The following is a 27,240-nucleotide window of genomic DNA, read 5'->3' on the forward strand; positions in this document are numbered from 1 at the left end:
TTGCGTTTTAAAGCCTATCAGAAGGTTCACAAAACTATATGTAAGGAGCATACGTAGCCATCTTTATGTTGACTGCTGGTTTTAAAGCAAAGAGTTCTGCATTTTGGCCATAAGCATCTTGTCTTGCGGACTATATGTGACAATATTTGGACCAGAGTGCGGAGCTGGAGATGAGCGGAGGGTTGTAAACACTAAGCTATCATTTAATGGTTAAAGGAGATGGTTTAGAAAGGTGAAACCATTACCTTGTTAGGAATAGCTATGGTGAGGTAATAAATGAAGTAAGAAGAAGGCTCATATTCTCATAGTCTTGTATAAAACCCAACCGCTTTTTGCTCCAGAAATGATTATCTGACAGAGACTACATCTACTTGTTTGGTACGGTCTTTAAGTGTGAGTACAATGTGACTACACTGTTAAGTGTTACAGGTGAAACAAACTTTTAATCAATGATTTCAGTAAAAGACGGCCATTTGGTCTGTTGGTAAGTCATTAATAATAATTTAAAAGAAAACAAAATCATTTTTTCTGGGACGTCAACATCTTTTGATCTGCAGATCCTTAAATTATTGTTCACTAGAAAGACTAGGGTCAAGCTTGTTACCTAATAAATTACTGAGAAATCAAAATGCATGTATGTAAACTGCAGGGGGAAATTAAAGAAAATTAGGGCACACAAACACCCCATTTAGTCAGACTTCACCTCTGACATTTCTAAATAAGTGCCTCAAATTTCATATCAAATATATTTTTTTGCTCTTAATAAACACTAAGCCTGTGTTGTGATTGTCAATGTTGTCAATTTCTATCTTTATAAGCCTCTGCTTCTACAGTGTGAAAATGACACAAGTCAAATTTAAAGCCATTATTCTGCTTTTGCTTCACTTTTCCTTTCGGTATTAAAAACACATAACTTTTGCATAAGCTGTTGCTTTTGGAGGGTTAAAGCAAGTGTTGAACTTCACATATAAATACAGTCAGACTTATGAACTGTGTACTCAGCCATCTTTTAGAGTGTGAATGGACAAAGGGTCCGTTTATCCAGGGAGACTTCCTAATATTTGAGAATGAATGTTGATTTCTGTGAATTGCTCATTTCTGAAGGCAGCATACACTTTCCACTCGTGAACTGGCTGTAACAGCAGATTGAACTGTTGTGTGGCTACAAATGAACTACAAAACAAATGCTAACTACCTGTACTCTCTAAAACAATATAAAGTACATGTTATTGTGCCTCATACAGAAACAGTAAAACTTGTAGCACAACTAACTATATAACTATTTTGCAGGAACATTTGTGATCAAGTTGTCTCATAATGCTTTTGTCGTGTAATGTTCTTCTTAGCTTCTTTTATTTGGTAGCATCACCATCCATGATGGAGTCAACGGTGAAGTTTGGCGTCTCGTTGCTGGCCTCGCACTCAGCGTTGATGTCAGAGTTGACCAGGCAGCTGATGGACCTGCAGGTCATGGTGGAGTCGTGACCAGTAGCAATACCTCCAGGAGGGAATACTGCAGAGACGAGAAACACAGTCGATACACTTCAGTTCTAAGTGTGCTGAGAACTGTCGAAAGGGTGCCTTTCCCAATCTGCTTTCAGGTTTTGACAAAAAAACATGGCGTGTGTGGTAGGGTTGCATGATTAATCGTAACGAAATCACAATCTTGATTCATACATACATGGGATCTCATTTCTACATGATCTTTGATTCACTTTGCATTCAGAACAAGCTGCATTCATGTCATTGTATCCCCCACATAGACAATAATCAGCCTGCCGCCCAGGTATATCTATGGCTGTCCAAGAAGCCTATATTTCCAACCTTTCTTTATCAGCTTCGCTGCCGTGGCGGGCCAGAAAAAGTCTGAACATGTATCTGGTGGAATTCAGCTGTTACTATAGTAACCACAAATTGGATATGCAGTGCAAATGTAGACAATGAGGAAGGAGGCAGATGCTTTATGGGGTGGAGTTGGAGCCGCAGTTTTCACTTAAAAGTTGAAAAAATAAGAATCGTGAGAGAATCGTGATCTCAGTTCTCAGGGAGAAAAATTATCCTGATTCACATTTTAGCGAGGATCATGCAGCTCAGTGTGTGGCCATACGATTCTGTACAGAAATGTATGGACACTATAAATACTTGCAAAATACTACTTTATTTCTTAATGTTAAATCATTTAACATCAAATGTTGTCATTCAAACTAGGGTTCAGAGAATAGGTATTGCATCATCCAAGACTGAAAGTATTTTGCATTCACACTGACAAGTACTACTACTGGTCTGCTCTCTTGTATTCCTCTTTGAGGGGTGCATACTATTGCTAACATCAAATGTTGGTCATGAATCAGCACATATTTCTTAAGTTCTGATGTTGTTACATCTGGTCCCCCAACAAAGTATGTTTACTCATGCTAAAAGAAGAAAGGCTTCAGATATTTCCCCCTCTCTCCTCTCTTTCAGATACTGAGCAACAAATCTTTTTCTTGGATACTCCTCAAAGTCATTAATATGATAAAGTCCTATTGGCTCGTGTGTACAGAGCAGCAGCACACATAAAATTAGAAAATGTCTTCGTACAGTGAGGCCAGTAAATAAAAAGGAGAATAGAATTACTTCAGTGAGACAGACAAAACAGCAGTGGTATCATCAGCACTGCAGAGCAAACAGTCTTCTGTGATAGTGCTGAATTCGCAGATATATAAATATTCTTGTACAGCTAAAATATCTCCACAAAGCTCTGGATTTATGGCAAATTGAATCAGTCAGCAAGACGTGAAGACGCCACACACTAAACAAAACCATCAGATATTTTACTGTTAACATTAGAGCAAGTGCACCCGTCCATTTTAACACTTGTCTACAGATTCTGCACTGTGACTGCACACACATAATGACACCAATACTGCTGTGAGGCCAGCAGAAATGTGTAGTCGTTTACAATGACGGCAATCAAAGCTAAAGGCGAACTATGATAGAAAACAAAGTTGAAGCCATGACACTAGACAACCCTTTAAATATGGACATTCCTGCTCTTTAATGTGTATGTCTCATAACCACATGTTATTCCAGAGTATCATTTTGTCCATATAAGTCAGCTGTGATATTTCATCATGAGCACATGACTCCTTGAGATATGGCCAAAAGTGTTTGTGAGGTCCAACTGACTTTAAACCATCAAATTCTCACGACTGAATCTCTGAGTGTAAGTGTAATAGAGCTGTGGTATTGAACAGTTTTATTAATACATTCTTGTTAACATTTAAAAGTTATTTGTACAGTTTGAAATGGGCTCAATGTCGCTAAAACAAAACTAAATATTATACTAAATAAACTAGTTTTTTCCCTTTTTCAGCAAACATGCTACAAATAAAAACTTTTTTCAGCTTCTCAAAATTAAATGTGTTCATTTTCTGTTTCATTTTGATGTAATTTAAATCCGTTAATTTCTGGACAACAAAATTGACATTTAAAGATTTGTCATTTTTTCTATTTTCTTTTTTTAATCTTGTAAAGATCAAATTGTTCACAAATCAATCGGAAAACTATTTTTAATCAATCTCTACATGTTAGCATAATCATTCAGATGATTAAATAAATTAACCCTAGAAAACAATAAAACATATTCAATATATTTAATTAGAGACACAATCTTACTAACTTTAATGTAGTCATTTTATTATTATTTTAAGATATTTGATTATCATCACTTTCAGATAATATCCAAAATTGTTTCAATGTTTTTAGTTTAGCTTTAAAGTTCTTATCTATTAGCAGTTTATATTTGTGATTGTACATTTTATAGAGAATAACTTTATCAGGATCAAAACAACATCAACCAAAGCTGATGTCCATGTTTTCCCCCAAATCCTCTGATGCCTTGATTGGCCTCATCCCTCGCCCTCTCTCTCTCCTCCTCAGCAGTGGTGGGAGGGAGAAAAGGAGGAGCAATTTTTCCCCTCATTAACTTCCTGATTGGTTTTGGACTCCACTTTTTGCTCGTCTGCAGTTTGTCACCAATTCCAAACTGGCAGCCCAATCATTAATACTAATGTTTGTGTAGCTAAGTGCACCATACTCTTTTCTTTTTTTTTTATCCCTCAGTGGTCTACTTGTACAGCAATAACATTATGTGGGTGGGGGGAAAGCAGCTGTGAATTAGCCTGTTCATTGTTAATTCTCGGCCTGTTCATCAGCAGGAAATCTATGATGTAATTAAAGGCTGAGAGCAACTGGACGTGTTAGTTTCACTGGAGATGTTAAATCATGACGCGCTGCTGTACACATGTTCTCTGCTGCGTCCGACCGTCCTCTGCTCTCCTGTTTAATACAGATTAATGTTGCTGAAACACCACAGGGCCTTATTATCAATTAGCCTCAGATCACCTGGAAATGACAAAACTCATGCAGATAATTACAAGTTAACATGAACAATTAGCCAATTCTTGGTTCCGAGTTACATACTCTGTATTTTATCTTCTACAGTGGTTATTTCTGTGTTAATGTCAGCAAAACTGTAAAGAGTTCTCTGACCCTGAAAATGGCCTTTTCAGTCCAACAGTCCAAACACATTTAATGTATAATCATTTAATTTTAATTTGTGCTTATCTTGTTAACTTCCTGTGTCCTTCATTGTTATTTTCACTTATTCCACCTCCTTTCTGTTTTCTATTAAATATTCAGTGTAGTTATTCGTGACGTTTTTCAGTTTTTCCTTTTGTTTGAAGTCCAACCAGGAACTTGAGAAGCCAATTTCTGTTGAGAAACAATGTCAAAGAGTGGGTTGTTAGTTGCTCTTGCATGCAGATATCTGTTTTCTTTCTGAAAGCTAAATTGAAGGCCATCACAATGGGATATCTTAGTTAAGCTGTGAAGCATACATTTATAGATACTGTATGTTGCTGTTATAACTGCACTCTCTATATCTCTTGGTGTAAACCATGAAAATACGAGCTCTTATGTGAGACCTAGTCTATTTAAGGTTCAGGCTGTGGGAATATAAAGTTTGCAACAAGGGCGACTTTACCTGTATGCGATTTTGAAAGAGAGTTTATTCTCCTGAATGAACTTTTGCCCTTTTCCCAGTCACTCAGCACTCTATATAAGATTTCAAACTATTAAACAGTCTTTGTGTGGACTAACAAAAGGAAGCTTTTTTAACCTCCTACTTGTCCCGCTGAAGGAGAGGAGGGAGGGAGCGAATGGAGGTGCAATCATTTCTGCTGCTGCCAAACAGGAGAACAAAAGCCCAGATGTTAGAGGAGATGGTAATTCAGTCTGATCCAGTGAGGATAAGCTTTCTCTGTGGGTTTCATACTCTGCACTTATCCACCATACACAAGAGTCATAGGGGTAGATAACACTTAAGTAAACACACACAGCTCTGCATTAAACTGCAGGGACGTGAGTGAGTTCCTGAAGTCTGGAAGTACAGTAAAACAAACTAAACTGAAAATGTATGAATGTAACAGTAAATTATTAGGGAAGAAACAATTCAATCAATGTTGTTTATATTTGGGCTTTTTAGTGTACGTAATATCAATGACAAATAAGGTTACAAGATCATATAAGAAGAATACATTTATGAATATGTCACCATTATGTCAAATCATTTTTACTCAGTAAAACATGGATTTTTTTAAACATTGTATGTGTTTATTATTTTGTTGTCTTATTTGTTTTTTATTAATCAAATGTTCTGTTTCACAAAGACATTGAAATGATTAGTTCTACTATCACTAATTTACGCTGATATAATATATCGAGAGTAATGCAGTGCCCGAGTCAAATCCCTGTACAGTATGTGCCCACATACTTGGCCAATAAAATATATTCTGATTCTAAATTATGGGTTCATCTCCCCTACGTTTACGTTCATTGTTTCAGCATGGACACTGAGGACTTTTTGCAGAGATGTATAGGGATGAGGGCTCATGAGCTGGGCTTAGATTGTTGCTACAAATCACTACAAATATTGATGCTCCCTCCAACAACAACTAAAATGTATTGGACAGTAAGTTCCAGTTTTATGGTGAAAGTTTGACGAAGGCCCCTTTCTCGTTTCAACATGATCATAATGAACACATCATCTCTTCTTTGACAAATGCAATGAACGAGCTCAAGAGAAAATAAAACACTTTTAAACACTTAAGGAGGTTTTAAAGGATTTTACCGTTTTCATACAGCTTTCTTTTTTTTAATAAAGACACTTATTACAATAAGAAGAACATTTTGACTTTCGACTGTGTCTCATGGTCTTCCTCACCCAAAATAATTTCATTGTGGCAATAATCAATGCCCAAAAGAAGTTACCAGAAAACAATATGCCGTCTAAATTTGTCAGTGCTGCCCGGGGACAAGAGAACTTAGTGGAGGCCATCATCAAGGGAACAAAAATTCAATCTTCAGGATGTTGAGGTGCCTGTCACATGACAAGGTTGGCCTGGGATTAAATGGCCGCTATTAAAATGATACGAGCTGTGTCTAAAAAAATCGTCCCTGGACAGTTTGAGAAGGTCTCATAGGTGTCCAGCTGAGGACGTCCCCTCGTAGAGATGGACGCTCCTCTCTCTACAAATGACATGGACGTCTGGCTCTTCATCAGCCAGCAGCAGGAATTAATGATCCAGAAAACTCAGTCAAAGAGCAGACAGGCAGCCCGGCAGGCTTTAAATACTGAGCAGTGAACAGTGAAGGCTCAGGGCACTCAACTGATGTGCAAACTACAGACCTTCACCCTCAGTTTCAAAACAATGCTCTTATCTGACCTTCTTGAATGACTCCTAATTCAGCAAGTCTTTATGAAGTATTCTAAGTCTAGAAAAACAAAATAAACTCGCAGGAAATCCGAAAAGATGAGATATCAAATCGGTTTCCAACACATTATCATTACAGTATGCAAATTAAATTTGACCAAATTCTAAGGAGGGAGGACTACATTTCTGTAAAGCTTTGGTTTACTGTCAAATCTTAGTTGTACCTAACTTATAGAAGTTTTTTTCCGAGGCCAGAGAGACTTTGTAGCGTCTGCCTGATGGCAGTAACTGGAGTGAGTGGTGGAGGGGATTAGAGGGGTCCTCTGTGATCAGGATGGCTTTCCTGATCACCGAGCGGTTATACAGTTCAGAGAAGGTAGGTTGCGATGTACCAATTATTATAAGTGAGAGGAAGATGTGTTTGCTGAGATGAAGAGTCCTTAGGTTTCTCATCAGATGGAGACACTGTTGTGCTTTTTTATACACATAATCTGCATGCTGAAAAGAACGAGACAGTTGTCAAACTCTGTTCCCAGATATTTAAAAGACTGAACCTCCTCTACAAGCTGATCCTGGATTGCAAGCTACAATTACTACAATGTGCAAAGATATGATGACATCATTGAGCCTTTCAGGACGAAGCCCAGACCCTTGTAGGGGCAGACCAGGCTGGTAGTACCACTTTTTACGCTGTTAAGTAAATAAACCTTGTGATGTGCTGGTTTCATTGAAAAGACTCCACAAATAAAGACAACAAGTGACCAGCGGAGTTGGGCAGTATGACACACGGGCTGTGGGTCTGTACTTTACAACTATCAATGTAGGCTGAGAGCTCTGCCACTGTACCGGTAGCTGGCATGAGTACAAACTCCACTAAGCAAAAGACAGATGTTACTAAAAGAGCTGCACATAAACTGTATGTTGTGGACTTTGCTTCACACAATGGAACCTTTTATAACTCAGAGAGACCCAAAAAACAGACTACGTCTTATTTACCAGCACTACGTTTGTTCCAGATTTTATGGTGAGGATTTTAATGTAAACGATCTGATAACTTCTGAGACCGGTTTTGGCTTCTGAAATATATGCAGTGCTGTTTAAGCAAAGGGCAAAAGTGCTAACACTGGATTGTGACTACAGACCTTACTGTTATAAAAAGGTGGAATAAAAGAGACAAACAACCATTGTGTAATATTTAGAAAACCACTTTACACTGTATTGTGCGTACAGTTAAATCTTCTATTGCTCATTCTCACCCACCCAATGCAGAGCCATTGAGACAATTGTTTAAAGGGATGCAGTCTCTTATGCAGCCATTACAGGGGTCAGGAACACTTAAATGCTCATTATTGGTTTCTTATGGAGCTGAGGAGTGTGGAGGCCAAACACAGGGTGACAGAAGGCATCAGTGCTTGGGGTCAAAGGCTAATTAAGCAGAGAGGAACCTTTGCTCCTGCATTGTTAACCAATCTGTCCCTGATAAAGATGACTGCCGGAGAGGCGTGACACAGCCCTCGTCCCTATGCTGAATCTCTATTTCGGCTACTGTGCCCCATCAACTCACAAAATGGCCTGTCAGTCTATCTCCCGGCTTTCTGAGGCTATCCGTCGAAAAGTTATGGATATGCAATAATGAGCTGAGGCGGGCCGATCAATATTTCCTGGACTTTTCTATCACTACGTTTTAAACATGAGATTCATTGAGAGTCGACAGGGTAAGAAAAATGCCAAAGTAAAGGACACAGGAAGAGTGAAATATATTGCTATGGAGAGGAGGACGCCTCTCGCGGGTGCTAAAGCTGCCATATATGTTTATCCAAATCATTCAGCTGTTTCAGAGAGCTGCCAAGGCAACATCATTTATCAATCCACGCTGAGCTGCTGCAAAAAAGAACAACACAATGAAAGGGACTGGAAGAGCATGATTAGGTAGGGGGGCACGGAAACTAACAGAGTTTGTTTCATATAGAGATATAAGGAATGGTGCCCGTGTGCCATAAAAATGTATCTTCTCTGACTTTTATGCACAGCTCTACTTTTTCAGCTCAGGTAATGAAGCAAATATTGCACAGAGGTGGACACTTTGTAGGATGACTGGAAGGAAGCCATTAAAGTATTAAGGTCAACCTTTACTTTTAACAGACAGAGAGATGGTATAAAATATTTGACTATTTACATTTAACCCCTCGCATACTAAACAAACTGGATCGTCAGACCTCAACTCTGTGTGACAAGTATTAAACTTAATCTTAGATAGATTCTGGGGTACAATTTGTCAAAAATTGTGGCATTTTTTGGATTACGATTAAGAGAGATTCAGGCCATTTCATTTTTGGCCTCCCCTCAAAGGAATTTAAACTCTGTGACAAATTTCAGTTATTGGCCAGAAAATGTATTTTGACTAACAAGATAAAGGATGAGCCACCAACTGTCACATGTTGGAATAAGGAGAGTTTCAGGGTCCTCCTTCATGAGAGAATCAGTGCAGTTTTGAGGGCTAATGAGTGGTGTTTTACTGAAATGTGCTCCCCGTCACATGGGGCACCCTAAGGGAATAACTTAAGTTTCCTTTCTCAACCACGAGTCCCACTTTGATGTGAGTCAAAGGGGGAGGGAATAACACATTCAAGGCACTGCCTACAGTTTGCTATGATTGGTTTATCTGTGTTCCTGTATGGAACGTATGAAAACGGACCAGCGAATAGTGTGATTTGGATGGGAAAAGAAACCTTTGGATTCGTCCATGTATGAGCATTGAACTGCAAAGGATAATAGGGACTGTAGTTTCTGCAGATGGCTGTTCATCACGAGTCTGGTTTTACCCAAGATTTATTTTTTTCTTGCCACTGTAACTTTGCTGCGTGTTGCTAAGTACTGTGCACATGATGGATTAACGTTGGGTCTTTGTAATAAAGCAATGATTAAGGTCTTTAACCTGCTTTTTGTAAAGTGTCTCGGCATAGCATTTGTTATGAATTGGCGCTGTTCAAATAAAGATTGATTGATTGATTGATTGATGATCTCTCTGCTTTGGTGGCTCGCGCACACATTCTAATCCTTTACAATCTATTATCCTCCAATCACACAGCCCTATCTGTTTGGAAACAAAATGTGCAGATTCTGTGATCACAGGCAAGTATTTTCAAGTAATGTAAAAATAAAAATAAAATAAGTAATTTGGTTCAACAGACATTCTTCCAAAATCATCATTATAAAAATTATAATAATAATATAATGTGCTAATCTTTGCCAACATAACATATTTCTCAAAAAGGATTCAAATTGAATCTTGATTAATTTTAGCACATTTTTTTCTTGTAGGCTTCATTCTTGTTTGGGGTAAAGAACTTGAATTTAACGTAACTAATAACCAACAGCATCACAGTTATGGTAGTAAGATTACCTAAATAGATAAAAGGAATTGGAAATGTAAAATTAAATGCTGTGTGATTGATGTGCATTGAATCTTAATAAGAAAGCACTGCTATACTTCCTTTACCATCGATTTTAACATCTTGGAAAAAAAGTGCCAGGATTAAACAACCTTTTGTAGAAGTCTTGACTGCAGCCTCAGTGAATTCAATCAAGACGAGTGTGAAGCCTTAGAGTCAAAAACCAGGGCAGGAACAGGAAAGTCTTTTTTTTTTTATGCTGCATTGTAACAATGTTGATACAACCTAGTTTAGCTTTAATGCTATGTGTGTAGTCGTTTTTACATATGCACTCCGGATAATATCTAGATAATTACAGGAGAAACGCTCCGGAGATTCTCCCGACCTAGTCGTTCACATATGCTCCTCACAGCGGGGGACTTTCCCTGTCAGAGGGGAGGGGGGGGGGGGGGGGGGGGGATTTACTGAGGTAAGACGTGACGTAAATAAACAACGCGGAAGTAGCGGCCATAGCAACAGAGTCCGATACACGACGCTATAATGAGAATATTTGTCTTTATATCAATGCTATGTGTAATCCAATGGAATGACAACATCCACAAGAGAGTGGAGAACAACATACTGACCAACAGAAAACATAATGCAGCCGTTTAATTACATGCATGGAGATCGTAGTGATCGCGTGCAGACACTTTATGCACCGTGCAGCAGTCACTGTACATAAACGTCACTGGGGTCCCATTGGCTCGAGATGAGCTCGAGGTGAATCCTCCGGAGTATATGCTGCCACGTTCAGACATCAGCTCACTCAGACTTTTTGCGGATAAAATACTAGGCGTCCAGCAGGATAAACTCCGGGTAAAGTCTGCGCGATAAATTTGGATTATAGTTTCTCAACTAGCAGAAAAAAGATGTACACTTTTCAAACAAAGAGCTTCTTATCTATATTTAACTGTCTTATACTTCTTTTATCTGAAGAAACTGCATTTAAAAAAGGGAGAGACTGAAAACAGAGTGAAGTACCTCACATCCTTCACTTAAAGCTGGACAGTGTGAGAGTGTGCGTGTGTGTAAGTGAGGGAGGGAAATCGAGAGTGAGGCGAAGAGGACATAAACTACACCGCCCAGGCCATTTAATGTCCCCTCAGCCCCAGGCCTGTGTTAATGGTGGTGTTGTACAACACATTACAACGGTGCTTGTGCTCCAAGCAGACAATTACACCGGTATTTAGCCCATCCACAGCCCCGCAGGCTATCAGGGCACTTAGCAGCACAGCAGGGTGGGGAACACAATCTGACAGGCCACACAGGACTTTTACACTGTAACCAAGAGGCAAGAGAGACACTCAATCAGCCTCACACACAACAAGGGCCTGAGGGGTCTTCTGGGACCCTGCAGGATCCATTTCTCTCTCTGCTGTTGGCTCTTATTCACAGATTGAATGAAGCCATTACCTCAACTAAAACAAGTTATTTTATCTGAACATTTGTAAGGATATCATCTTGGGTTAGTAAGGTAGCAAGAAAGTTGTGAACGGCAGCAACTTTTTTTGTGTGTGGTGTTTACTCATATTTAGTTTTAAAAAAGGGAAATGCAGTACGAAAACTCTGCAAGTATGAGTGATTTGGTTGATCATTGTCTCATTCCATCTTTTTTTTTATTCCAGAAAGGGAAAAAAAGTCAAGTCAATTACAGACTTGTATTATTTGTATAAAGTTCCATACCAGAGGGAACTTAAAACATGGATGCATAGAGACAAAATAAAAGCCCTTTGATTAAATGCTCATACTGTATCTTGTAAGGGGAGTTGCAAGTGGTCTGTTTAAGTTGTCATCTACAAAATAACCTATTGATGACCAATTAATCTGCATACTTTTTCTAATTCTACTATCTATACTTAATTAAATTAAAAGCCTCGTGAACAATTCAGGGGACCACAGGTTTGGGTAAAAATCTGCCTCACTGTGGTTGGAAAGTAGATTTTTATGAACAACTCAAATAAATGTAACACATGTTTTAACAGCACTCACGCATTAATGTAAAGCCAGTCCTGACTAAAAATGGAAATCATTCATAATTAAATATATGACATAGATGCCTGAAAAACTTCTATTTGGCAAAGGTTAAACTACGAACAGTATTACTTTTGACTATGAAGTTGAATACCACACAATCCAAAGCAATAGCCCTTTTTGTGCCTCAGCCTTTTCTCAGTAAAACACAGCAGCTTGTGTCTAGAAATGAGTGATGTTCTCAGCATATCAGTGACCAAGGAAATGAACTCTTGCTGCTACATGACATGAAACAGCACTTCTTCTGATAAGGTCACCTACTGGATTGAAGTACAGATTTGTTTCAGGTTGAATAAATCTAAAAGAGTGAGAGGCCTCTCTGACAACTGCAGAATGAGTGGGGCCACGAGTCTGTGTGTGTGCGTATGTGTGTGTCAGTACAGTACATGGATTGTGTGTGTTTGAAGGGACTTCCCTAACTGCCCGTGTGTGTGTGAGTGTGTGGGTGTGTGAGGTAATAGGATCTGAAAGCAGGTAAAGCCCATTTTACACACGAAACAAAGAAACTTACTGAAGGCAATCTCTCTGTTGTTTTTATCCTTTTTTTCTGAGTGGGTGTGGAAAATGAAACCACAGACTTTATAAGCAGTAACTCACTTGGGTGTACAGTACAGTATAGATTGAAGCAAGAAAATCAATAGATATCATCTAGAAAGATAGTAATGGATTTCTAACTTAATGGGCTCACACAGGTCTATCGATTAGCAGGATTAACATCTGCAATACCTCAACAATCTCATTTGCATTTAAATTACTGTACGCTCTGCGCTGACACCAATATAACAAAACAGACAAATGTATAGCCAGCACAGCGGCGCTCGATGTTTGGGGTCTGACTTTTGTATAAATCTTATTTAAACACAAAAGTATTGCGTATGTGAAAAGGAAAAGTTGCTGTGCGAGCAGCTTGCAAACTTTGAGCAGGTCTGAAATTTGAAAAGTCTAGACAAGGACAAAAAATAAAGAGAACATAAAGTCAGACAGACTTGGATTGAAGCTGTCTCCTATAAGACTGAAACAGTCATAACTCTTTTTGGGCAGCTCATCTGAGCCTCGTGGGGTAGATCTTAGTTTAGAAACAGTGTGAGTGTGTGTATATGTGAAGGAGAAGGCGGAGGGGAGGTGGCAGTGTGAGGTGAGATGTTGGGAGGGCAGCGAGGTGGGGTGGGAGTTTGATGGACTGCGCTGTCACCTCCCGCTCTGCGATTTACAGCGGCGGAGCTGCTGACGAGCGCGGGGCAGTAAACAGGCCAACCGGGGGCGTATTTCACAGAGAGCTGGCTTTTATGAAGAACACCAGGACGGCTCTACCCACAGCTCCACCCGGCCCGCCGTGACGGATGGAGAAAGACGCATGACAAGCTTCATCATTGTTTGTAAATCTTAACTGTTCCCGCTCACTAACTCCAGAAGGCAATTTTGCGGAGACAGCGGGGCCTGTGGAGGGGGAGGGCGGGGAGGGGAGGGGGGAGTTAGAGGAGGTGAGTAGGGGAGGGGGGAAGGACAGCGTGGCACTCCTGAAGGTTATTTGGATCTCTGTATTTGGCCAACTGATTAGTCCTATCCTGGGAGGGAGATAAATCTGACGGAGCGCTGCTCGGCAGCCAGGTAGGAGGGGAGGGCAGGTAGACTCAAAGATCACAGCTATTTCCTCCTCATGGAAGATACGAGGTATACAACATTATGGATCAAAGGACAACAATTATAAACTATTCAATTCAAAAGTTATCGTTGCAATGTGATTTCAAATTCAATCATCAACTAGGACAAAGGACTGCACTGTCGCTTATGATTATTTTAAGCTGCCTTGTTGATGTTGGAAATTATACTACAACCTTTCATTCAAATTGGCCAACTATTTTGAAATTATAAGTTGTTCTTTATTAAAAAGTAGGAAGTAGAAGTTTTAAAAATGTCTAGGTAACACCTTCCAACAGTTTAAAATAGGTATAAAAATAATAGCAAAACATAAAAAAAGAAAGATTTGTCTGGTAATCACTTTTTTGTAACTGTGTGACAAAAATAAACCAAGGTGAAGCTTCTGTAATGTTAATGTTTACATGAATTTTGTAGCTCCTTGAAAGCAAAATGATTATTTATCGGGCAGAGGACTGTTATTGAGACAAAACTAGTTATTTCAAGACATCATAAGAGGTGCTGGGAAGTTTTTTTATCAATATATTTGTATTTTATTTATGTACTTGGGGGGGTGTCAATAATGTAATCTATATCTAATTACAGCTGTGAGCAGATGTTCACAAATTAGGAGGCAGAAGCAAAGACTATTTTGTATTTTCGGATAAAAATTACACGTTAATGTTCTGTTGCCTGACTTAAAAAAAAAATAAGCTCTATGTCATTCTGGATGAAATCGGCTAAACACAATGTGATACACAGTAATCATTGATAGTACCAAACCAACAAGCAAAAGAGCTGCAGAAATAATTATGCCGCTACAATGGATAAAAAGTTCACTATTTGATGATCACAAGAACAACATGCTCATACCCATGCAGAGTGATTTATACTCAGCTGATAAGATGTGAATTAGCCTTGGAACTACATCAAGGACACAGTGAAAGACTTCCGCACACACACACAGTCTTGGAGACAAGGGTAAGGACAGACATCCAAATGTTTCACACACCATCTTAGACACTGAGGCTTCCTCTGCAGTAACAGGGCTCATCTTCAGCCTCATCTTCAGTGTGTAGATATGACACACTCCCACGCACCGGATTTGGTATTGGTCAATGACAAGAGGGGGGCAAATGTTTAGACTAACTATTTGATAACAAGGAGAGCTGAGTCAACCTCTAACAAGCTATTTAACTCGGCACTGTCTTATAGCAGATACTGAGAGCAAATTAAATACATTTTTTAAAAATAATGTTGGTGTCAAATAAGTAGTTCTGAGATATACAGTATATATAAAAGAGGCATGAGTCCTCTCAGAGACTTCAGAAGCCCAGAAACTGGGATAATCACTCCTGATGTAAGCAAACTACAAAATAAAAATCCACAACCTGTGTCAAGGTGTTTCAATGAGATTCCCCCCCAAGTCGGAATAAAAGTATAAAACCTTGAGATTCTTTTACGGTTTGTTTTTTTTCTGCTGCTGAGTGTGTGTTATGTTGACAAAATGACGGACCACCGGCTGAGACTGTTGTTCTCTTGTAATGGAGCGTGGAGTTTTCACGGCAGGAGGGCTGACGTGGGACCCTCACAGGAAATGTACAGGTGAAAGTCATAAACTAATGCAGGTACAAGGAGAGAAGGGGGTCTTTAAGGTTGTGATGCTGGTGGAGTCTGCCATGTATTTCACTAACAGAAGGATGTTGATGTAGAAGAAATGATGCTGGGATGCTCAGGAAACACACACTAAACCATACAGGGGATAAACTAGGGTGGGAAATTATTTTTTAAATGGTTTTAACTGCCAAAAAGTAACAACAAATAATCCAAAAGTCAAAGAATGTAAGAGTGAATTTGGCTCCTTGTCTTTGAGTAAACAATAGAAAGAGCCGGGTTAGGGTTAGGGTTAGGGTTTTACACACTGATATTTCAGCAACATTTAACACTAGAAAGGTTTCTCTTTCTCAGATTTGGACACATTTCATGCAAATGTCTTGAAGCACCTAAAGCCAATACATGAGCATACAAAAATCACACCATAGCTAGAAAGGACTACTATAAATGTATCTGCAATTTCTGAGTGAAAAATGTTGGTTAGAAAGGACACAATCTGCATTTCGAACGGGCTTTTAAATGTACCAAAACATGAGGAGAAAAGTACTGCAGTTAAAAACAAATGATTTTTCCTTAAGCACTGCAAGACCTCTCTCTCTCTTCCCTTTAGTGTCCCCTTATCCCCGGCTCATCGACAACTTACATGAATTGCTTTGAAAGCTCCACAAATACTTTACAGGTTAAGTCATAAACACAATTTACCCATATTCACGGGCAACTGGCAGAAAATCCAAGCAACCACCATTAGCAGTGGCCAGCTGAGATTCCCTTCTGAGATTGTTGGGTGCCAATAATGTAATGCTGCATCATCAGAGATTAGATCAATGTCATCTTTAACCAGGGCCAAAACAAACAGCGATGCTCTGTCAGATGTCTGATAGTTTTCTGTGATAACAAAATTAACTAAAGTAGCTTGAATACCCTAAAACAGCTTGGGTTCAGTTACTTTACTCTGACATCTATCAAAGAATTGTACCGTTAATCCTACTTTACATATTTTTCTATTTAACCCCAGAATTTTAATTTATGTTCAGACTGATATCATCACCTTTGGATTATTAAGTAACCATTTAGTAGTATTTAATAGTAGTTTTATCAGGTAAGGTAAACTGTAAATGGTTGTATATTTTTCTATAAATACTGAAAAAACTATAGTATGTTAATTACAAATATGCATATATATTTCAGCATTATTACCACTCCTCACCGATGCACTGTTGTCTCACTTAGGCTCGTACATATACCATCAATTTTGCTTTCATTAAAACTGTTAATCAATAATACAGGGTGAAATGTGAGAACTTTACTGTCTTCAATTATACAATTATTGTTTGTTTCTCAAGGAACAAAAATGATATTGGCTGTTTCTGTGTATTGAGCTTTTGTACTTATGGATGCTTCCCCCCCCCCATACTTTTCTTGACATAGGCCCACAGGGACAGTGTATCATGTAGACAATATGTGTTGATGAACAAGTGATAAGACTTTTAATGGAAAATATTTTACCAGTATCGGGATGGGAAAAATGATCGGTTTTTCTAACCTAATTAAACTGATCACATCTGCCACAGCTTTCCATTTGGGACAGGATGCAAGCATTTCTGCTCGACATGAATGGATTCCTCCTTGTGAGGAAAAGTGGAACAAACCAAGTGATTTTTTCCCTCTTGTATTTTCAAACCGAGGACTGTCTTTGACAATAGCAGAGAGTTCACAGTCTGACTTTATAAAATGCCAATGTTGTTTAAAAACAGATCTTGTTATACTTGAGTGGGAAGAGTGTTGAGTAATAAATGTCACCGAGAATGTATTTTCTTTGTAAGCACTTTTCTGAGTAAGTATATAACAGGTTGTATCAGGTTCTCACAGCTTTAAAAAAAAAGCAAAGATAAACTTTTTAGTGAACTTTCTGTCATCCTTTATGCAGAAAAGATAACAGGAAGGAGAGAACAGCACTCAGACTTTCATGCTTTCCTTTTTATGACTCAATCAAGTTAATTGTCACTATTGAAAACATTTATGTTGTTCAGCCAGACACATGTAAACACAGGTCTGTATTTGAGGGAAAGTCAAAAAGAAAGTACATTAAAAGTTATAAAAGCTTCTCTTTAGACTAATTTCATCTTCTAAAGTTTACACTTGTCTTGAGTGCACTCCTCCCTAAATGTACTTAACCACACCGTTGATCAAATCTGGGTTAAACTTTATGGGGCCTGAGAAGTATGAGGGTTTATGTGTGTGTGTGACTCACAAGCTGCCATGGTCTCAGGGCAATTGTTGTTGTTATTGTTGTCCTCCAGACTGAAGAGGGGTGGCACACAGTTGGTGGAGCCCAGGCCCTGGGTCAGATAGGTGGCTGCTGGGTAGTAGGAGTGCATGCGGTACTGAGAGGAAACATTGTGGGATGAAAGGCGACCATCACCATGAGGCATCTGCTTTGTTAAAAAAAAAACACAAAAAAGCTCATTTAACAAACGTGAGAAAAAAAGTCTTCATACACTTGAATCCACAGAGAAGGTCCAAATCATCAGCTTCCTAGAAACCTCAGGTCCAGAAAGTGGGAACCACAAGACTCTCTTACACCCTCTAAAAGACCGTAATATTGCAAGATTTTTACAATTCGATGTTGGTGTAATTTACGTCTGGGTCTACAATAAAGCAGCTAATCTTGGTTTTGTTTATTGTCAGGGATTAAGGCAAAAAGAGTAGTAATAACACAGAAATACCCTGTTACAAGTTTAACACTGCATTGAACACTACAGAAATGAGAGTACAAAAGCATCAGACTTTAGTCTGAAGTAGGCTCAGTAGGTAACTGAACATTTATTATCTTAATCTCAGTTTTGAAGCATTAATGTTTCCCTCACTTTGTTGTTTCAGCTGATACAGCTGGAGCTAATCTTAATTGACAGGCAAAGGGAGGGCTCAAAAAAATAAACATGTATGCACTTGAGCCCACCAAAAGCACATTGTGCTGCTGGCTGGAGTGAAACCTTTCAGGCTTTAAAAAGGCTTTGCTTCCTCCAGTGAGCTTTTCTAACTATCAGGCTACTTTTTGTAAATTTTGTTCAGGAAAACAGTACAACTCAGAATTTCCTAAAGTGACTTCTTTATATGTTACTTAACGTAGTCTTGTAGCTACTTTTATCCATAACTCAATCCAGACTCTATGGCATTGTCAAACGTTTTTTCTGATTAAATACAGTCTGTTCTTTAACATTTTATAACCAAACCCCATGCTAACTTATAGAATGACTTCATTTTTTGTTTTCATTGTCTATATGGTATAAAGTTGAAATTTCCATTAAATCAAATGCAGTGTAAACACTGTTGTTCTCTCTGGACCTATTCTTATTTGATTGCGCAAATCAAGCTTCAAATATTTACTGGAAACACTTCCAGTAAAAACCCCTATCTGAACGGACAAAACATGAGAGACAAAATAACATATGACTGAGAACTAGTAGTATTTTAATTAACTGAGCAGCTGTCTGTAGATAAAATAGGTTGCAACATGCTGCGCTGGTTTTGTCCAGTCCTCTGAAAACTTTAAAACGAGCTGTCTACTCAGCAGCAAGGCCGCCTCACGGAGGGTTTTCAATTTCATTTTTATGGAATTTGATTTCTGTCAGCCTGTAATATGTCACCCGTATTGTCCACACCATCAATTCTCCGACAGCTTTATAAACTGTTATTTAAGCTACACTCAGCTCTTGTATTAGGCTGTGAAAAATACAATAGAGATTGGATTGGAGTACTGTAGGGGAATAAACTTACGGTTTGCGGGACACAAACAGTGCCAAACAAAACTGCCTTTGTGAAAGCTTCTTACAAAAGGCAAGTTGTGCCATTCTCAAACAAAAGGTTCACTTTCAGTCATTGCAGATTAAGGTTGTGTGAATTGCTTATTCTGTCAATGAGATCATTCTAAACATTTCTCAGTATATATTGCTCGGACAAAGACAATTCTGTCCTTATTAAAAGCTGCATGGACCAGTAGTACAGCTGTCCAAACACATCCTTGGTGGCAAAGTGTGTTATGTACTTGAGTTATAAGAGGGGGTTAATGCAGCATCGTAGAATAAAGAACAAACATGATCTAATAACATGTATCTATATACTCTGCCTCTAAATGGATTTGTATCACTAGGTTTTACTAGGTAACCACATTTACATTGATGGCAATTATTATCAGCTAGACAAACTCAATTAAGTAGCATGATAGATATGATTTCAGAGTGACTTGTGCCAGATGCGTCTCATGTACTGTACCTTCTCTAAACTAAATTTGCTCTCTCCTGGGGGGGGGGGGGGGGGGGGGGCTTCCTTACCTCCCTGAGAGAGCCTGTCTTCTTATCTGGCACCATCACCTGTCTGGAAGCTCTACACAACCACTGTATTATCATCATCCACCTGCATGATAGCCAAGCACCACTGAGTGCACAGGAGAGCAGAGGGTGAGGTAGATAAGTTTATGCTGATAAAAGACCACAGTGTTGACTTGTGGGTTTTGATTAAGAGGAGGGGGGGGGGGGGGGGGGGGGGCTCAAGCTCAAGATCACTATATTGTAAGAACGTGTTATATCAGTTCGATGATTTACAGGGAAATATTTTCTTACTGAACTGACGTGGTTGAAAATAACATCTGAATTCTTAAGAATTAAACCGAGGTTGACTGAGGAAAATAAACCACCTTGCTAATTGCTCTGCAATTATTGCTTAACAATAAATAATTTTTTCATGATGGTGTAATGATGTCTATCATGCTTTTGGTGTAGCTAACCAGAACTGACCAAAACAAAGAGTCCAAGGAGAGGCAGAGAACACACAGAGTCTGTGTTTGAGGGCAAAGCATTACCATTTATCCTGGTAACTGTTCTGCAAATCACAGCTACTGGCTACTACTCAATTGTGGCTCAACTATTCCAGTATTTTACACAAACAAACAATTGTGCAAAGAAATAAAATGTAGTGGTTGATAATTACAATTTAAATCATAGAATGATTCAATATTAACTTTTTAAAGAGATATAATATACACTTCAATCAGTCGTTAAAAAGGAGAAGAGAGGGGCGCTGGTGGCGCAGTGGTTGGTGCACGCGCCCCGTGTACGGAGGCTGTAGTCTTCCAAGTGGGCGGCCCAGGTTCGAGTGCGGCCTGTGGCTCCTTTCCCGCATGTCATTCCCTACTCTCTCTCTCTCCCTGGTTTCCGACTCTATCCCCTGTCCTGTCTCTCAATTAAAGGTACGAGAAGCCCAAAAATAAATCTTAAAAAAAATTTGAAAAAAAAAAGGAGAGGAGAGTGCCACCTCCAGAAACATATTCAATAAAAATGAATGAGAAAAGGCCTTATCGCCTAAAAATGTGACCGCAGTGATACATGCTTCACATCAAATATGGAGACAAAATCCAAATAGTGTAACCCAAGGATAATAACTTCAGTTTGGGATGCTGAAATTGAAGCGTTGCCCATCAAATTGTGGAGGTATAGGACAGGTAAAGGAGACAGGAGAAAAGCAAGTGGATTGTTGATAGTTGTTTGGTTACAGTAATAATGGGCAATAAAAAACTAAGATTAACTGCTTCTCTTATTTGTACGGACATATTCTGACACTTTTGTGATTATGACAGTAAATTTGGAGGAAAAAAAATTGTGCAACTGGGTATTTGTGGGAGTGATATTCATCTTCAAACAATCAGCTCTTCATGCAAATACAAAACAAGTGGTCCCTGAATTTAAATAGCCGTAGCACGTAGCCCTCTCAACCTGACACCTTCACTGAAAATATCATAAATCACAAAGGAGGATGGCTAAATTATGCTAAAGAGTGCTAACTGATTAGCATTTATGTGCTCACTTTCTCCTTTGAGCGCTGAGGCATAGCGGTGTGTTCCTCTGCCGACAGACAATACCATTAACCTTTGCAATTCAGGCTCTTCTGTGCGCTGGCAGGTTAGTGGAGGCAGTGACCCCAAAACTAGATGTTGCTATTGGAAGAACGTGGAGGAGGGGGAGGTAGGTGGAGATGAACAAATGCTCTTCATAGAAAAACAAACCACCTCATCTGAGATCTCAGAAGAGTTATAGATCTAATTTGCTTCACGCACAAGCTCATCTGATTAGACACAATAGAGATACTTTTAAGCATAAATCAGTGTGAATATACAGATTGGTGAATGTGAGACCGTGTGTGTGTGTGTGTGTGTGTGTGTGTGTGTGTGTGTGTGGATGCTAGACACCGTCTCCCCAGTGAGTCCCACTTAAAAGCATAAGAGCTGCTAATTAAAAAAATAAATACTCTAATCCATCTCTTATGAAAAGAGAAACAAAAGTTATATATACATCCCTACTAGAAGCAATAAAGAAAAATCAACTTCTAACATGCTTCAAGTTCATCAGCTTTCTACAACATCACATTTAAGCATAACGATAAAACAAACTTTTCATCACAATGTTTTGCTACAGTTGCATTCTGAGAGTGCAGTTATTTCCCATGTCAAGACAAATTCATTTAATCGCTGCTGGAACAAGTTTTTTTGTCATTTATTAGAGAGAGAAAAATAAAGTTAATAGCTGATAACTTTTTTTATTCAGCAAAAAATATAACCTGGTGGCAGCTTTTCAATTGTGACAATTGATGTGTTTACATAATTGCACTTGCAACCTTAGCTGTGTTCAAAGCATCTTTTTGTGATTGTCACATTGAACATTGAACAGTTGACAGAAGCGACAGATGAGTAACATGGACATGGAATAAGTAGCCTACTTTGTTCTTTTCCTCAAGCATAAAAGTAGTACCTCTAACAAGTTTTGCACTGTACTGAAAATTACATTTTGGATGGATTGATTTGTCACTTTGTTGTTGCATTTTGATAGTCTAATACACATGTTATTGATTTATCTATTTACATACTGCTGGATACCCTGTGAATGCCCACAGCATATAATAAAGATATTTAGACCAAAAGTTGATCAATCATATTTTGAAATATTAAACTGAATCTGAGAAGTAACTAGAAGCCAAACTAAAGATTTTTTAGAAGTTCAGTGGTTTAAGAAGTAGTTTTGCCTTTGAGATGAAGTGATGTCAGAGTAAAATACAGCAAATAGACAACTACTAGAGACTACTTTAAAACTGTACAGAAGTTATGTACTTAGTAACTAAAACCCATTCTACGCTAGTTATAGCTTATTAAGCTAATATAACATGTAAGAAGGGTGTTGTGAAACACTCAAGTATATACGGGATTTATGTTGCGTTGCTCTGTAAGGCAGTGGTTACTTTGTTACATCACCTGTTTTGTTGATGTGCGTTCCTTTGTGACGTATAGTTTAGTAGCGGTGCACTCTGCATGTGTTTGCTCTGGATGCAGGAAATACAATTTGACTCATGGTAAACTCCGGCATGTTAGGGATTATCATCCTCCAGTATTTCATTTTGGTCCAAAAAAAAAAAAAGGCATGCATTGAAGACGAAAAAAATGACAAGTCTGGACATGACGGGCAGTGCACACTGATGTTTGCTACAACAATGAAAGCCTACTATACACTGAGAGTGGGAGCAAATAGACAAATACCTGACAGTAAAAACAGCAATTTGCATGTGAGGTTATGTCTGATATACACTGACTGAAAATACCATTACATTTGTGAAATTGGCAGATAGCCATCATCCAGCGACGGAGAACTTGAATCCCTGTGTCTGTAACGACGCTTAGAGAAAGCCAAATATATGCCCCTGGAGGTTTTTGGGGCATTTCTCTAACACATTTGCTGGAAAAACACAGTTTCTTTTTTTTTTAAATCACATGGTTACACAAAAACCCTACAACAGTCAATAACCTCCTGCATGTCAAATTGATCTCTCTTACAACTATGATCAGTCATGATCAAATTTTACTCTTTCATGATTATGGGAGTTTCTTAACTGACAAAAGAAAGGCAAAAAATACAAAAAAGTACACAAACTGTATTTGCTTTCATTAAATCTTTTTCTTTTTTTCCTTTTAAACGAGTACGGTTTGCTCATATCGAAAGAAGACAAATGTATACCCCAAGATTGTCTTCATGCTGCTGAAGCCAAGACATTTTACTGAAATAAAAAACATTATATCAGGAAAGTTTTAGATCACAGGACTATATAAATAAGATTGTGAATTGTGGGTTTACTAAATACACTGGTACACACATACCTTTACTCTGCTGTGATTGCCTTACTGTTTCAAATAGTGACACCAAAGTCCTCCATTAAGTTAAGCCGAGTAAGCAACCCAGGAATACCAGTAACGATCAACATAAATAACTAAAATGATCCCTCAAAAAGGGGTAAATTAGACTGACTGTTACTGGTAAAATCAGGGTTGTTATTGTTGGTCACCTGGTATTGTTGGTAGTTGTAGAGGTTGCTGTAGTAGGTGGGGTAGCGTGAAGGCTGATAGAAGTTGTAATAAGAGGTTTCCAGCAGCAGGTCTGAAGATCCCTCAGTATGAGCTCGGGAAGCAGCTGATGGGCTGGGGGTTGAAGCCGAGCGACTCCCTGGGGGGAAAAAACATAGGAGATAAATTAAAACAAAGTTTGGTACAGATGACATGGTTTGATGTTTTTGGCTAGATGTGTGGATTAACACTGAATCTGAAAAACAATATCAGGACTGCATTGATGTACTCTAGACCTTTATGTTTAAATGTAATGTTTGCTAATGCAGAAAAAAATGAACCAAGAACAGCAAGAATGAGCTCTACTTGATACAGATCAGAAACTGCAGTAGTTCTTTTGATTGATCATTTAAAAGGAAAGGAAGATCACTTTAACTTAACAAGATTTGTCTAGGCATTCATTATCAGTAAACTCAAATTGCTATCAACAGCACCATCTACAGGTGACAAGTGTTTTTGATGTCAAATTAGAAGATCAAAGACAACACAGAATCAGAATGCAGTTTTAATGTGGGATGAAAACAACCATCAAATCATACTTATTATCTGTTGTTCTTTTCTTATCAACAAGGCCACATTCTTCTCAGGCAGACCCTGATCTTTTGGTCTTTTACAATGAAGACAATGTGCACCAGTGAAGCCATTGAAGATAATGACATTTCTTGTCCCTGTTCTGATCCTTGTCATCAGTGAGTCACAGAGTGCTCGACTCCTTTTTCTTCACCCTTGCCAAAGACCCAAAGTTCAATCTCACAAGCGTGCAAAGCAGAATACAAGCAAAGACGTAAGCAACCTTGACCATGGTCAACTTTTAATATGTGCTATCAGGCTGACAGGGAACACGATATCTTTGTCTGCCTCCACACCATGCCCTTGTTGGTGCCACCATATCAGCTTTAATTTTCACTCGTTTCCCACAAAATTGTTTTGCTCACAACATAAATCAAAGCAGTATGATTTCAATTAATTTCATTTGAATCATTTTTATTTGAACATATGTTCAGATTTAATAATTTCAGTGATTTTTAAATGTTCTTTTCTTTCCTCTGTCATGATGCTTTTGATGTCTTGTGTGGAGCACTTTGAATTGCCTTGTTGTTGAAATGTGCTATATAAATAAACTTGCCTTGCCTTGTCTACGCTGTCGTATGTCTTATAATGGTTTCATTACAGTTGTTGTTTTAGCCCTACATGTAATCTATTATCACACAAGTAAAATCAAAGTCACATTTGAGATGCTTAAATACATTTTTTGGTAATTTTTCTTAAAGCATTCCTTAATTAGATCAGATTTTGCTTCAATACATGCGTACCTATACCTGTTGATCCTTAATTTGTTTTATCCATGTATGCTTCCATTATTGAGGCATCCTAGATGTCTTTGATGATTTCAGATATGCAACTCTACCATTGTATGAGACTCTGCAACATTTTAAATTAGGTTTCTTTTTCGATGTGGTCCATAGGATTCAGGGAGCCAAAATATTAGAAAATAAAACTTTGTTTTTTGTTGTTAAATGAACTAAAACTTCTAGTCAACAGCAAATCAGCTGTTAGTTACAATTGGTAATGTGATGCAGGGTAGTTAAGGGGGAGGAAGGCTTAGTGAGACACAGCTGGTAATACTGAACCTGTGACAGCCAGAGTGGAGGTGCTGCTGGGAGTTGGGGATCGTGCCTCCACAGAGAACAAGCAGTCCTGTCCTGCTTCATTCTTCACCATCACCTCAGAGCCGGACAGAGCTACTGGACTACAAATCCCAAGCTCCTCCTCCTGAGCCTGTTGCCGTCTCAGGGCAACCTGGAGGGAACAAACGGGAATAAAATATTTCCCTTTGTCTATTGACTTTGCAAAGAATATTACAAAAAAAACAATAAATTATTATAATTTAATTATTACACTTCTATTGATCAATAAGACTGTTGTCTAGTCTGCTACATTAACTTCATGTATTTTTTCTCCAAATAAAATTAAGTTTCTCCTCTTACTTAAAATACAAAGCTGTATGCCTACTTCACGTTAAAGCAAGGTCATCAACAACTGTACCATGATTGAAGAACTGCGGCAAAAAAAAGGCCTCTTAAATACAAGATATTTTCTATTTGAATTATTCTTAATAACCCACCAATTGAAATTATTTTGGTTTCTGACTTTTTAGCAAATTTTAGAAAAAAATAAATGTGAAAAATGTGGTTCTTGAAGATTATGATGAACATTTTTCGGACATATTCTAGACCGAACTATTTATTAGTACGAGAAAGTGACTATAATCCATAGTTAAATCCTTGTTTCACTTAAATCTCTCTCAATTCAATTCAAATGATCTTAATAGACGTGACAGATCTGCAATCTCTGTTGCCAAAGCAGTACAGAAAAGAACAACAAATGATTAGTCAAATATACAGAATACAAATCAACAATCGTAACACATTTAATAAAATACATAACTATGAATGTTTCTCTCTCCATTAAGATACTTTAAAGTTCAACAGTTTATAAAGTTATACAACTTACAATTACTGTAGCCCAACCGAATCAATACAAATAGGCCTAATTGTAAGTGTATCTTTCAGAAATAGGTGTACAAACCTCGCAAATTTTACTTAATGCTGCAAATCACAAAGATTTCAACACAGTTCAACACATCTTTGAATAGAAAGTAGCTGCTCTTGTTTACCTGTCAATTTGTAAACTTTCAGCTGTTATCAACAAGTGTAGCAACATATTAAAAACATTTATTAACAGTGTAATGGTCTGCTCAGACTGTTAAACTGTTACTGAATGTTTCTTTGATGTGTTTATGAAAAAGATAACTATCAACAAAACACACTTTGTGGTGGAAAAACAGGGAAACGATGGGTAAGCTAGCCGAGCTCTACAATAAGCTAGGTTAGCTAGGTTCAAATTAACCTTGGTGAAGATAGAGAATTAAAATCAAGTGGGAAAAGATTTGAAACATGTCCAACTTGTCAAAATGTGAAACAAACATGAATAAAAAATATATTCAATAACGTTTACAGTTTCTATTTCACCTTTGACATCGCAGATACAATGTATTTAAGAAACCTTAACAGGTGAAAAATGTTAATTTGAGTTGAACTCTGCGCCTCACGGTTACCTGGGCCGCCATGACTCTCTGCCTTTCTGCTATCAGTTTACATTTAGGACATTGGCAGTCCCTCCAGTTGCAGAAGCGTTTGTGTCCCTTCAGAGGGGACACATATCCGTGGTTCCTACAGCGGGAGCATTTGGGCATCCTGGTAGGTTTCTGGCCTTTGGATGGGGAAAGAGGTTCGGTGGACCCAGTCCCCTGGCTCTGCTTGTCCTTGTTCAT

General features: G+C 38.4%; 1 protein-coding gene across 1 annotated transcript in view; it reads right to left on the minus strand.

Moving 5' to 3' along the window:
- dmrt1 (doublesex and mab-3 related transcription factor 1) overlaps positions 1-27,240 on the minus strand; it is a 27,676-nt gene extending 436 nt beyond the window's left edge. Inside the window, 8 exon segments of the mRNA XM_020651378.3 lie at positions 1-1,513; positions 15,375-15,377; positions 17,721-17,901; positions 19,801-19,867; positions 19,869-19,882; positions 23,849-24,006; positions 25,538-25,706; positions 27,025-27,240. The exon segment at positions 1-1,513 is cut by the window's left edge and continues 436 nt beyond it. Of these exon segments, the coding sequence (XP_020507034.1) occupies positions 1,353-1,513; positions 15,375-15,377; positions 17,721-17,901; positions 19,801-19,867; positions 19,869-19,882; positions 23,849-24,006; positions 25,538-25,706; positions 27,025-27,240 (969 nt within the window). The 3' untranslated portion in view covers positions 1-1,352.

Source organism: Labrus bergylta, chromosome 2, assembly GCF_963930695.1.
Source record: "Labrus bergylta chromosome 2, fLabBer1.1, whole genome shotgun sequence".
NCBI lineage: Eukaryota > Metazoa > Chordata > Actinopteri > Labriformes > Labridae > Labrus > Labrus bergylta.